General features: G+C 38.9%; 1 protein-coding gene across 1 annotated transcript; it reads left to right on the top strand.

Annotated features, from left to right (window-relative positions):
• Window positions 1-1,631: 1,631 nt before the first annotated feature.
• LOC140144464 (protein unc-93 homolog A-like) lies at window positions 1,632-11,564 on the top strand. Its single transcript, XM_072166277.1, has 3 exons — window positions 1,632-1,814; window positions 2,416-2,689; window positions 11,197-11,564. The coding sequence occupies exons 1-3, from the start codon at window positions 1,632-1,634 to the stop codon at window positions 11,562-11,564; spliced, it is 825 nt and encodes a 274-aa protein (XP_072022378.1).
• Window positions 11,565-13,796: the final 2,232 nt, after the last annotated feature.

The raw sequence follows: 13,796 nt of genomic DNA, 5'->3' as shown, positions 1-13,796 counted from the left end.
CCCTTATTTCCGACTGGAAACAGACCATGGTGGGATAACAGAAAGGGTAAACGATGCCAAAAACTTTGCATCATGAAACCACCCGGGGAAACCACAGATCCTAGAAAGAAATTCTTTCTAGGATCTGTGATGAAAAATTCGAGATGTATGTAAAGGGGAAAGAAAACAGACTATTTCAAACTTGATTCCAAAAGTCTAAAGTCTCGCCTATCATGCCTATCTAATGCAATATCTATTTTTTATTTTTGATCCACGTCTGATAATCCAGATATGCTACGCGTATGCATGTAGGGTACTGACAGAACATTAATTAATTATCTGTAAATCAGGCCTCCGAAATTGAACGCAGGTCTATTTGTCGAAAAATAGATTTATATCGTAGGAGACTGTAAACAAGAAGGTACTGGTTTGAACTTAAATTTATATCGGGATGGAGTTTGATTCTATTGACTTATGACATTGACGCATCGTCATATATTGGTAGCATATAGGCTACAATTTACGACAGCGATGACGTTCTTTTCTGCATAAGTAAAAATAATACGATCAACTGTATATTATTTCCTGCTGTGTATGGAATATCGACGCCAAATCTAGGCAGATATGTTGGTATTTTGTGTGTTTGGACATCGGATTCGTGCCATACGAGATCAAGATGTGAAGTTTTGATCGAATTTGATTTGAAAATCATTCGACATTTACATTGCCGACAAAATTATCTTTTTAAGTTTTCGGTACATGACATTATCTGTAATCACAAACGTAATTTCTACCATCCAGCTGGTTTGTTTATGGTTAGATCATTGAAATCTAATTCAGAATAGTGCTCAAACTGCCATAATACATAGCTTATTCCGTATTCCTTCGCATTTTGTACTGAATTCGTTAAGAAATTTTTGTTTTAGTGCCGAATTTATATATTCACGAAGTCACCACCAAATACCAAATTTCGCATCATGGAGAGGTTGGAATCAATGCATGATGCCACAACATGTCGGCACACCCATCACCACAGGAGAAATCTTATAGTATTAAGCGTCACTTTTTGTTTCATCCAATCGTCATATAGAGCCATTGAAAACTTACAAAGTAGTCTAAACGTCGAATCAAGTCTGGGGTTGACATCATTAGCCGTTATCTATCTTACTTTCGCCTTTTCGGGATTATTCGCTGTCGTCGTAGTCGCTAAACTCGGAACAAAATGGACAGTAGTTTTCGCAGATTTCTTCGTTTGTTTATACATAGGAAGCAACTTCTATCCAAAATTCTCTAGCATTGTGCCAGCATCGATTTTAGTCGGTCTTTGGGCTGGTCCGATGCACGCGGCTGCTGCAAGACATCGCACCGTCACAGCGCAAGACTTTGCTACCATTAAGTCATTGGATACCGACTCCGTTGTGGACCGTTTCACAGGAATATTCTTTTTCTTCGTTATGTTGTCGACGATTCCAGGGAATATTATTTCATCTATCTTCTTATCTATGGGAGAATCATACAATCCAACGAACATCACCTTAGCACAATGTGGTGCTGAGAACTGCGGTAGATTTGAAGGTCTACAGCCGCCGAATCAGCAGTATCGTCAGCTGCTGTTGGGGATTCTACTGGCAATTGCCTTCGTCGGAGCTCTTATGGCGGCTTCGCTTGTTGATCACCTAACTGAATTTTGTCAATATGTGCCGGACAGGAAGCCGCTTAAGAAGCACATGTCCTCTGCTCTAAAAGTTTTAAGATCGCAAGAGTTCTTGATGTTGGTACCGTTGATGTCTTTCAACGGATTTGAGATGGGCTTTGCTTACGGTTCATTTACAAAAGTAAGTCAGTGTGCCGTAAAACTTCGATATTATTAAATAAACTTTATCATTTTTTTCTTTCAATTTACAGATATCTGTAACACTGATATTTGTAAATTAAAAGAAAAAAATGGAAAAATTTGACAAACTACCGTAAAAATCCATTCTTCTCCGAGCAACTATTTAATAATTAAGCACATTAAGCTTATTATCGAATTTTTACGATATTATTTCATGTCAAGAATAGGCATTAACAGCTGAAATTTAGGAGATAATGCTGACGAAACTTCGGCCAGGCACAAGTGACCGATTATAGTGAAGGAGGTCGTCATAGATAGCTGGTCGGGGCATTTTTACAGGACAGTCAAGTGTAGCCAACAATAAATAAGGTTATTATACCTGATCGGAACCGACTGTAACGAGGTCTTTTATCATGACTCATCTGCCTCACCTTTACCAGATGAGCCACGGGGAGAGCAGATGTTTATTGTGGTCTTGCGGGTATTTGAACCATGGATAGCTCGCACCAAAGGCAGTGTGCCACGCTGCTCTCTTCGTGGCAATGTTATTTAGGTATGGAAACCAGTAAAGAATTTCATTTATTTATTATTTACTCATACAGGGGTACATCAGCTGCTTTCTGGGTATCGGATCTGTTGGTTACGCAATGGCTGCATTCGGTGCTGGTGGCGTTCTCTGTGCTATATTCACAGCTATGTTCGCCCAGTGCACGGGACGTGGCAGGGTTGTCCTCCTTAGCGTCGCATTCCTTGTTCAAGAAGGGTTGCTGTGTGTCTTCTTGCTATGGGAACCAATGACTGGTCAACCTTGGCACATATATATGATGGCGTTAGCTTTGGGTGCTGGGATTTCTATGAGGTTGTTCCAGATCCGAGGTAAATACAAATTGACATAATTATACCAATACCCTCCAATAATGTAACCCTACTCCATTACAGTCCTTCTCGTCTATACTTCAGCATTAGAAGTATAAATGGAATACTCAGTTCTCATGCACTCTTATTTCGCCAATTAAAAAAGTCTAAAACAACCTTAATCAATCTTAAACTCGTGTTAGTTACGTGGTCCTCTCGTCGAAATATTGGTTAAGGGCCCTTAATTTTCTTGTTGTTTAACGCTCAAATCAATAGTTGGTTAAAACTTTTAACCAATAAATGCATATAGCACTTTAACCAGCTTCAAGTTTAAGTGCTTAACCAACTAGGTTGTTTAAGGTCTTTTAATCAATATTTGCTTAATAACTCTAAACAGATAATGATTTATATGTTCTAATTTATCTAAGGATTGTTTAAGAAATACAACTGCTTAATCAATGGTTGTATTGGATTTAATTATGATTGGGACTTTCTTTCTTTCTTTTTTTAAAAAATTTATACTGAAACATAATTCATGATAGATTTGAAGTCATCAGATCTTGGTCAACTGTGAGATTCGTTCAAAAATACAATTTCATGCATAAAGTTGTTGTTTTTATCAGTTCAACCCGCTATGTACCCGGGTAATGTATCCGAGTAAAAAATTAAAATCTAGTAAGCCTTTCTCTCTCGCATGCATTACGATACAATGCTAAAATACAATACATCAACGCTAATAAATTCACACACTCGATACGGTATCCAGCATACCGATACTTCAATGCATCTCGTCTACATTGTAAGCTATTGTGCGTATGCCCAAAACTGAACATCGCGGTACACACATTGGTGATATACATGTACCGTGCACGTAGAACAGTACAGTACAGTATCGCTAGAATGTCAATCCCAATGACGTTGTTAAATCTAGCAAATGAACGCATCAATATCCATCCTTTATGTCTCAACGATGTCTATGCATAACTTATCAAACGAATCTCGAGTTTGGTGCAACCTGATTGACTCAAACCTACCTATTTGAACGAAGTTTCAGTAGACCATAAGCAGCACGACAAGCATTCACTCGTGGCCGCCATTTGCTTTTGTCATTTTAAACAATAATTGGTTAAAATTCCGTGGCGCGAGATGTATCGTTAAACAGGTAAAGTACAATTCCACTAAACATTACACAGTTTAACGCCTTTTAACGTAACAAAAAATAACCACCTTTATACGCTCGAGTTTAACAGTCTTTTAACATACGTTAAACTTTGCAGATTAAGCGCAAAATCACGCCTTTGAACATTAATTGTTTAAAAATCTTAAACTTTTCTTCTTATACTTGGCGACTGTTAACTGCCGGAACAAGAGTGCATGCTTAGAAGTTTATCTATCACTATAGTACTTACTCTGTGCCCCTGAACTAACCCAATACAATAGACCGAGACATACCCAGTATTTCATCCATAATCCATGTTATCCATACCCCCATATCTGTATAGATAGCATATCAAGTATGTAATCCACCAGATAACATACCAGATGTGTCATCCACGCCCACATCAGCAGTAGATAGCATACAGCATATGTCATCCATTGAAATGTTTCTTGGCAGATCGTGTTTTTTTGGATCGAATTAAATTAATTTTATCACCCTTCGTATAAAGTGTTTAATAAATAATGACAGATTGAAGGTGCATTCATGAATCTTGTGTTTGAACATTTAAAAAAACTATTACTTTGACCTTAAAAAAGTTACCGGCCAGCCGGGCCGGCAACTAGACTGCTAGTCAGATAGCATACCACGTTTGTCATCCAAACCTTTATCAGCAGTAGATAGCATACCACGTCACCCAAACCCTTATCAGCAGTAGATAGCATACCACGTATGTCATCCAAACCTTTATAAGCAGTAGATAGCATACCACGTATGTCATCCAAACCTTCATCAGCAGTAGATACCATACCACGTATAGACTGAATCCTCCAGTCCTATCAACATCTACGCACGGTCATCGGGTTGTGCTGATAAGGCAACGTGAAGGATTGTGGGTAATATAAAGACGCCGCAATTCTGGGCCTGGAAGGATTCAGGCTATACCACGTATGTCATCCAAACCCACATCAGCATGCTAGCAGTAGATAGCATGCCACGTATGTCACATCCAACCCACATCAGCAAATATAGATAGCATGCAGCCTATGTCATCCAAACCCGCATCAGCAGTAGATAGCATACCACGTATGTCATCCAAACCTTTATCAGCAGTAGATAGCATACCACGTATGTCATCCAAACCTTCATCAGCAGTAGATAGCATACCACGTATGTCATCCAAACCTTCATCAGCAGTAGATAACATACCACGTATGTCATCCAAACCCACATCAGCAGTAGATAGCATGCCACGTATGTCATCCAAACCCACATCAGCAATAGATAGCATGCAGCCTATGTCATCCAAACCCGCATCAGCAGTAGATAGCATACCACGTATGTCATCCAAATCTCATCAGCAGTAGATATCATAAATTACAGCGTATGTCATCTAAACCCACATCAGCAGTTAGCATGCCACGTATGTCATCCAAACCCACATCAGCAGTATAGCATGCAGCGTATGTCATCAAAACCCGCATCAGCAGTAGATAGCATACTACGTATGTCATCCAAACCTCATCAGCAGTAAATAGCATACCGCGTATGTCATCCAAACCCACATCAGCAGTAGATAGCATACCACGTATATTTTTGAAATTACGGTTTGATGATATTGTGAAGAAATTAAGATTACATCATTTTCAATAATTTTGCAATGCACGAATTTCTATCGAAACTGCGGCCAAAAATACTATTCCAATTCGCATTTAGTCAAGTGTCCAGAAAATTTTCCGTGAAAATTGATCTATTAATCTTGACTGTCAGCAGTAGATAGCATGCAACGTATATGTCATCCAAACCTCATCAGCAGTAGATAGCATACCACCTATGTCATCCAAATCTCATCAGCAGTAGATAGCATACCACGTATGTCATCCAAACCCACATCAGCAGTAGATGGCATACCACGTATGTTATCCAAACCACATCAGCAGTAGATAGCATACCAAGTATGTCATCCAAACCCACATCAGCAGTAGATAGCATACCAAGTATGTCATCCAAACCCACATCAGCAGTAGATAGCATACCACGTATGTCTTCCAAACCCACATCAGCAGTAGATAGCATACAACGTATATGTCATCCAAACCTCATCAGTAGATAGCATACCACGTATGTCATTCAAACCCACATCAGCAGTAGATATGTCATCCAAACCCACATCAGCAGTAGATAACATACCAAGTATGTCATCCAAACCCACATCAGCAGTAGATAGCATACAACGTATATCATCCAAACCTCATCAGCAGTAGATAGCATACCACGTATGTCATCCAAACCCTCATCAGCAGTAGATAGCATACCACGTATGTCATCCAAACCCACATCAGCAGTAGATAGCATACCAAGTATGTCATCCAAACCCGCATCAGCAGTAGATAGCATACACTGTATTATATCCTTCATTAATATATTCTCGTTCATTAATTGGTTAAACGTGTATCATGTGACCAAAAATAGTTTTGCTATTTTGCAAAGCAATCAAAAAGCCGGTCGATGAGGGAACGGGGTACTATTCAAAGTACTATCTCCCCGGGAAATAGTTTTACTATCTCCCTCTGAGCGCGTATGACCGCATAGCCGCGTCGCAGTTCCTAGTGATCGGTGCAACTCGCCACATACGCGGGTTATCAGTACCGGTTCCGGGGTATTAATGTGTAGCAAGTCATGTTGTCTTGCGAAAAGTGCAGCTAAAATACGGCGGTTTCATGGCATAAATCTGAGTTACATCAGTATCAGTATCTTAATATTCATGGTAAAATAACAGAGAACATGGTTACTCGTTTCACTGCGGTATTGATTTACAACTTTCGCGGTAAGCTTTAGCCACTCAACTGTATGCGTGCTTTGTGCATGCATGCATGTAGGCCTACGCGCATTCAATCAAAACAAAGCAAGACCAGCCTAGCTTTGACTAGGCCTAGCCTACATTTATTTTAACCAATCAATGAACAAAGAATTATATTAATGAAGGATATAAAACAAATATTTACTGCTCTAAATTCGGGATCTGGTGGAATCTATTGGTCCCCTCAGGTGAACTGGAGACCGTGAGCCTACTATTTTCCTCGACCTGGCGGTCTCGGGAAAATAGTAGGCTCACGGTCTCCAGTTCACCTCGGGGACAATAGATTCCACCAGATCCCTCATGAGCAGTAAATATTTGTATAATATATTACCGTTATTTCACGGTACTTTACCGTAACATTGAATTACTATTTCACTGACATGACTGAGAATAGGCATGTTAGTACCGTTATATTGTATTTGTTTATTTTTTGTGAGTGTAAAGTGTTGCATCCCAGTTGCCAAGTACTTTACCGTAAAACATACGTGTATTCTACCGTATATTATACAGGATTATAGGTATTATACCGTACTTTTACGGTAATATACCGTTATACTAATTATACGGTGAAATACTTGTAAACTCGTCGTTTTTACGGTAGAATGCTGGCAACTTAGTTGCCAGGTATTCTACCGTAAAAATTACTGTCAAATTTTTACAGTGTACCACGTAGGCCCTATATCATCCAAACCAACATCAGCAGTAGATAGCATACCACGTATGTCATCCAAACCCACATCAGCAGTAGATAGCATACCACGTATGTCATCCAAACCCACATCATCAGCAGTAGATAGCATACCACGTATGTTATCCAAACCCACATCATCAGTAGATAGCATACCACGTATGTCATCCAAACCCACATCATCAGCAGTAGATAGCATACCACGTATGTCATCCAAACCCACATCATCAGTAGATAGCATACCACGTATGTCATCCAAACCCACATCATCAGCAGTAGATAGCATACCACGTATGTCATCCAAACCCACATCATCAGCAGTAGATAGCATACCACGTATGTCATCCAAACCCGTACCAGCAGTATATAGATAGCATACCAAGTATGTCATCCAAACCCACATCAGCAGTAGATATCATACCACGTATGTCTTCCAAACCCACATCATCAGCAGTAGATAGCATACCACGTATGTCATCCAAACCCACATCATCAGCAGTAGATAGCATACCACGTATGTCATCCAAACCCGCACCAGCAGTAGATAGCATACCAAGTATGTCATCCAAACCCACATCAGCAGTAGATAGCATACCACGTATGTCTTCCAAACCCACATCATCAGTAGATAGCATACCACGTATGTCATCCAAACCCACATCATCAGCAGTAGATAGCATACCACGTATGTCATCCAAACCCACATCATCAGCAGTAGATAGCATACCACGTATGTCATCCAAACCCGCACCAGCAGTAGATAGCATACCAAGTATGTCATCCACGCCCATATTAGCAGTAGATAGCATACCACGTATGTCATCCAAACCCGCACCAGCAGTAGATAGCATACCAAGTATGTCATCCAAACCCACATCAGCAGTAGATGATAGAATACCAACCAATTCGACTGCTCAGTGCCAGAAGTGGGTAAGTGCAATAGCTGCCATATGTAGCTGCCATGTGTAGATAAGTACAATATATAATATATGTACATTGCCAAATGCTCACAGGGCAGCTATTGCACTTACTCCCTTCATGCACTGAGCAGTCGTTATGTCAATCAAACCCTCATCAGCAGTAAAGCACATCACGTATGTCATCCACACCAACATCAGCAGTATAACATTAACATACCACGTATGTCATCCCAACTCATATCAGTAGTAGATAGTATAACACGTTTGTCATCCACACCAATATCAGCAGTAGATAGCACACCACGTATGTCATCAAAGCCCATATCAGCAGTAGATGGCATAGCACGTATGTCATCCAGACCCTTATCAGCAGTAGATAGCATACCACGTATGTCATCCAAACCCGCATCAGCAGTAGATAGCATACCACGCATCCACACCAACATCAGCAGTACTCATATCAGCAGTAGATAGTATACCCACGCATATCATCAACACCAATATCAGCAGTAGATGGCATACCACGTATGCAGTAGAAAGTATACCACATATGTCATTCACACCAATATCAGCAGTAGATGACATGCCATGGAAGTCATGAAAGCCCTCATCAGCAGTATATAGGAGACACACCACGTATGTGTCATCCACATCAATATCAGCAGTAGATAACAAACACGTATGACATCCGAACCCATATTTGGAGTGGATATCATACCACGTATGTCATCCAAACCTCACCAGCAGTAGATGGCATACCGCGTTTGTCATCCAAACCCACATCAGCAGTAGATATACCATACCGTGTACGTCATCCAAACCTCATCAGCAGTAGATAGCATGCCACGTATGTCATCCACGCCCATATCAGCAGTAGATAACATACCGTGTATGTCATCCAAACCCACATCAGCAGTAGATAGCATGCCACGTATGTCATCCACGCCCATATCAGCAGTAGATATTAACATACCGTGTATGTCATCCAAACCCACATCAGCAGTAGATACCATACCGTGTATGTCATCCAAACCTCATCAACAGTATATAGCATACCACGTATGTCATCCACGCCCATATCAGCAGTAGATAGCATACCAAGTATGTCATCCAAACCCTCATCAGCAGTAGATAGCATGCCACGTATGTTATCCACACCCTCATCAGCAGTAGATAGCATACCACGTATGTCATCCAAACCCGCATCAGCAGTAGATAGCATGCCACGTATGTCATCCACGCCCATATCAGCAGTAGATAACATACCGTGTATGTCATCCAAACCCACATCAGCAGTAGATACCATACCGTGTATGCCATCCAAACCTCATCAGCAGTAGATAGCATACCACGTATGTCATCCACGCCCATATCAGCAGTAGATAGCATACCAAGTATGTCATCCAAACCCTCATCAGCAGTAGATAGCATGCCACGTATGTTATCCACACCCTCATCAGCAGTAGATAGCATACATAGTAGATTACATAGTCAGTCCTAAAGTGATTTGAGATGCGCCCGCGCTGCGTTGCGTTAGTCGAAATGGAAAACATTGCGGCGTGCAATTTTAATGCTAAAATGGGCCAAAATGAGAAACCGCGACAAAGTTAGATGTACATTACAACTTTTGATCAATTTTGTCCCGGTATTATATTTCGAGCGGGGCATCTCTCCCACTGGTCGGTACACGCACACCACTTGGTCTGGTACTTCTCTGAGGAAACTATTTTCACCCCAGATATAACTAAACTATTAAGCTGAATTTATACTCCATCGCTGAGCGATAGCGATTGGTTTTTAGCAAATGAGGTAGAGCTTAGGGAAGAGCGCGCTACCTCATTGGCCAAATAGCAACCGCTCGTCGCTCAGCGACGGTATATATTCAGCTTAAGTGTGTCAGCGTATCGTTACCCAATTTTGTATTCATAAAACAAAGAACAAGTAAAGAGTCACGGTCATCGTGTACAAGGGCTGTGTTGACATAATTGTATAAACTTTGAAATCACTTGATACTATTATTATTTGCACTATTTATTCATCTTTATTTGTACGTCAAAACTCAAATATTGATAGAATCATTGCGAGAATGCTCTATGGACTTTGGAGTTGACCCCGTCAAAAACAAATCTACGCTACTGCTGCTCCATAAAATATTTGGAACACCTAAAACAAGATTTGAAAACTTGAAAAAAAAAAACCCACTATAACTCATATAACGTACAGAATGAAGATGTTATCAAAAACAATTTTAACCATTTGGCTTTCTCTGCATCTACTAATACGAAACAGAAAACAGATAACATGTAAATCCAGTTTAATTACTATTCAGAATACGATCACAGGAACAATACAGATAATAAAAACGTTTTATTACTTACATGAATTTATTGCTCCGCTTCTTTACGAATAGGGCATACCTTCATAAAATTTGTGCTGCAGGCTTACACCAAAATTAAAAATAGCTCTCATGCAGTTAATTATCAGCTAAACACAAATTGAACAATTCTCAATCTCCTGATGATCATTGTTGAGCAAAGAAACGTGGGGGAGGGGCAAAAGGGGGTGGTGGAATGTTTGGCCCAATTTTAGGACACATCACATTTGTCCTAAATATGACCCATTTTAGCGTTTACCGTAATGTCAGTAGCGGGTGGTCATCGGGACGATTTGGACTTTTAAAAGGCATATGAAGGCGTGTCTGAGGACCAGAAGAGCATGATCTTAACTTCCATTTTTGGCCGTCCAAGTTTAGAATCTTCGTGCAATTTATTATCTAAGTGTTTAGAAAGTGTTTGAAGTCTAAGCATTATTTTACCATGTAATTAATATTTTTAGTACATTATATACCAAATTAATTGTGATTTTAACTTTTTTGTTATTTGTTTGATTTTTTTTCCTTGGCAGTTTCTCTCGCCGTATTCTTCCCGGAAGACAAAGAAGCCACCATGGCAACCTTCATGTTCATCCATTCTATCGCCCTCTCCTTCTCCACAGCCTTAAGCTCTGTCCATTCATTCTGCATTTCCCATCTTATTTACATCCAACTCGGCTGGCTAACACTCGCTATGATCGTGTATTTTCTTGTGGAGTGGAAGAAACGAGAAGAACTTGCGGCATTACAGGCCATTGCTGTCAGAAAAGGAAGTCAAGAAGGGATGATGAGACTTCGTGTGAGAGAACTACCAAATGGAAATAGAAAAATATCAATGGATACTGATGGGTATCCAGAAGGCGCCAGGAAGGTGTCACTTCAATCGGATTCTGGGTGTTAGAAAGTTGTAAGAATAATGTTGTACATTAAATCAGATCGAGATGTTGAATAAAACGATGGAACTTTAGTACGATGAATCGGATGGCAGGGGCCATATTTTTCCATTTTGATAAACGCAATCTCCAAAAGAGTGAGAAGAATGAAAACACTACAAAAGAGTGAAAATAACTCATAAAAGAGAGAAAGCTACTCCTAAAAGTAGGTATATCACCTCAAAAATAAGGGCAGCAGAAACATGTTATTTAATGTTTCTACATGAATGACCTTTATTAAAGCATCAAAATCAAAAACCGAATTGAAATCGGTCAATGCATTGTGACGTAGTGTCAATTTTAAGATGCTCATAAATGGAATGCAAATCTGCCACAAATTGCTATAATGACAAAATTGGCACATTTCGAGATTTTGAAGGTTTATTTGGACACTTGCTTGAAAAAGCAACGTTAATTTAAGTATCACAGGTTAATTGCCTATCTTTTTTAACTTCGTCAAAGAAAACAAAATTAAAAAATCTATCATTGAATAATTATAATAAATTAACCAAATATACTATTTTAGCAATTCCGGCCAATCTGCAGACAAATAAAGTTGAAAAAAATGACTAAGTTCAGCTAATTAATATGCAAAATTGATGCCAAAAGAAAACCGTACATGATACCAGGGTGCGGTTTTTTTCACAAACATATGTATAAAAAGCTCTTTCAATTGATAACAAAAAAATACACAAAAAGTAATCAATTATGCAAATTAGCTTATATTACAGCTAATTATGTATTCATGATATTATTATGTAAATTAGGCATGAGTAATTTTGTTTTTTTTTCGATATTTAATGAAAGTCTTTTCATTCATCATGAATTTGTCAAGTATGAACCTGTTATGATGTTGAGTAAAGAATCTGCAGTTAATTACTTTAATATAATACAAAAAATACAAACTTTGACATTTTGACGGTGTCTGGAATAATATTTTCATTTTTTCTGTAAATATGGTATGTGTCACCATTGCTCAAAGCCAAATCCGAAAAGTAAAAATAAAAATTCATTTGCAATGAGACTTTAAATTAACATTTTGTTATCTGGATTAACATGGGAAGAGAAGCGATAAAAGGAACAGCCCCTCTATTATACCGCGTATACAAAAATGGTGTGGCCTTGGACACACACAATGGCTTAGAGCTATTGTGGTTTGGAATATTACTCCCTTTAAACTTACTTAAAAAATGTTTTGTTTCAAATCGTTTTCCTCAAGTGTGCCATTCGTTGTCGACGGAAATAATTTACATGCTTAGAAAGATTAGTATTTCAGCTAAATGGTGGTAGATCTTGATTTTTCAAAAGGCCTATATTTATTGATTTATGAGGGATCTTCAACAATCCATAAAAACAGGTAATAGCTCTTAAACGAAGCAATATTTATTTTTTTTAAAACCGATGGTAGTCACAAAAAGGTTTCACACACCATATATTAAAAATTCAAACAATTGTGATAAATAGCACATATGAGGAAATTAATTTTTCGGGATGGATGTTTGCTAAAATTGAACAACTTTCATGCGCGCGCTTTTCAATTTACTGTTATGCTTGCATGCACAGTGTGGCAGAAGTATTGTGCAGCCACTGTGACATGCCTACTAAAAGAGCAGAAACCACTATTTCAAGGTATCAGGGACATTTCACATTACTCTTCCGAGTAACATGCCCCGTTATACCATAAGCAAATTTTCCATGGTCGTTAGGAGTGGAAGACGAGAGAAGAACTTGCGGCATTACAGGCCATTGCTGTCAGAAAAGGAAGTCAGGAAGGTATGATGAGACTTCGTGTGAGAGAACTACCAAATGGAAATAGAAAAATATCAATGGATACTGATAGGTATCCAGAAGGCGCCAGGAAGGTGTCACTTCAATCGGATAATGGATGTGAGAAAGTTGTAAGAATTGTACATTTGTACCCTGCAAAAATCAAATCAAAGATTTTAAATAAAACGATGGTCAAATATTACACTGAATAAAACGATATGGTCAAATATTACACTGCAAAAACAGTGTAAATACAACTACTCTCAACTACATGAAATGAAAACAAAACTTGGTCAGAAAACCCACTGCAATAAGCTTCATAATATTTAAAACTGTCCTTGTGTATGTTCTCAAAATAAAGTATAATAATTATTATGGTATATGACTAAACCCCTTTAAGTTTGAATGTCACGGTGGTGGGTGTATATCAGTAA

Source organism: Amphiura filiformis, chromosome 2, assembly GCF_039555335.1.
Source record: "Amphiura filiformis chromosome 2, Afil_fr2py, whole genome shotgun sequence".
In the NCBI taxonomy this organism is placed as follows: domain Eukaryota; kingdom Metazoa; phylum Echinodermata; class Ophiuroidea; order Amphilepidida; family Amphiuridae; genus Amphiura; species Amphiura filiformis.
The sequence above is the reverse complement of the archived record's forward strand: the minus strand, read 5'-3'. Positions and strand labels throughout refer to the sequence as shown.

Coding starts and splice junctions, on each gene's coding strand:
- LOC140144464 (XM_072166277.1), top strand. CDS start 1,632: ATGGCGGCTTCGCTTGTTGATCACCTAACTGAATTTTGTCAATATGTG. Junction 1,815..2,415: donor CTTACGGTTCATTTACAAAA/GTAAGTCAGTGT, acceptor TTACTCATACAG/GGGTACATCAGCTGCTTTCT. Junction 2,690..11,196: donor GAGGTTGTTCCAGATCCGAG/GTAAATACAAAT, acceptor TTTCCTTGGCAG/TTTCTCTCGCCGTATTCTTC.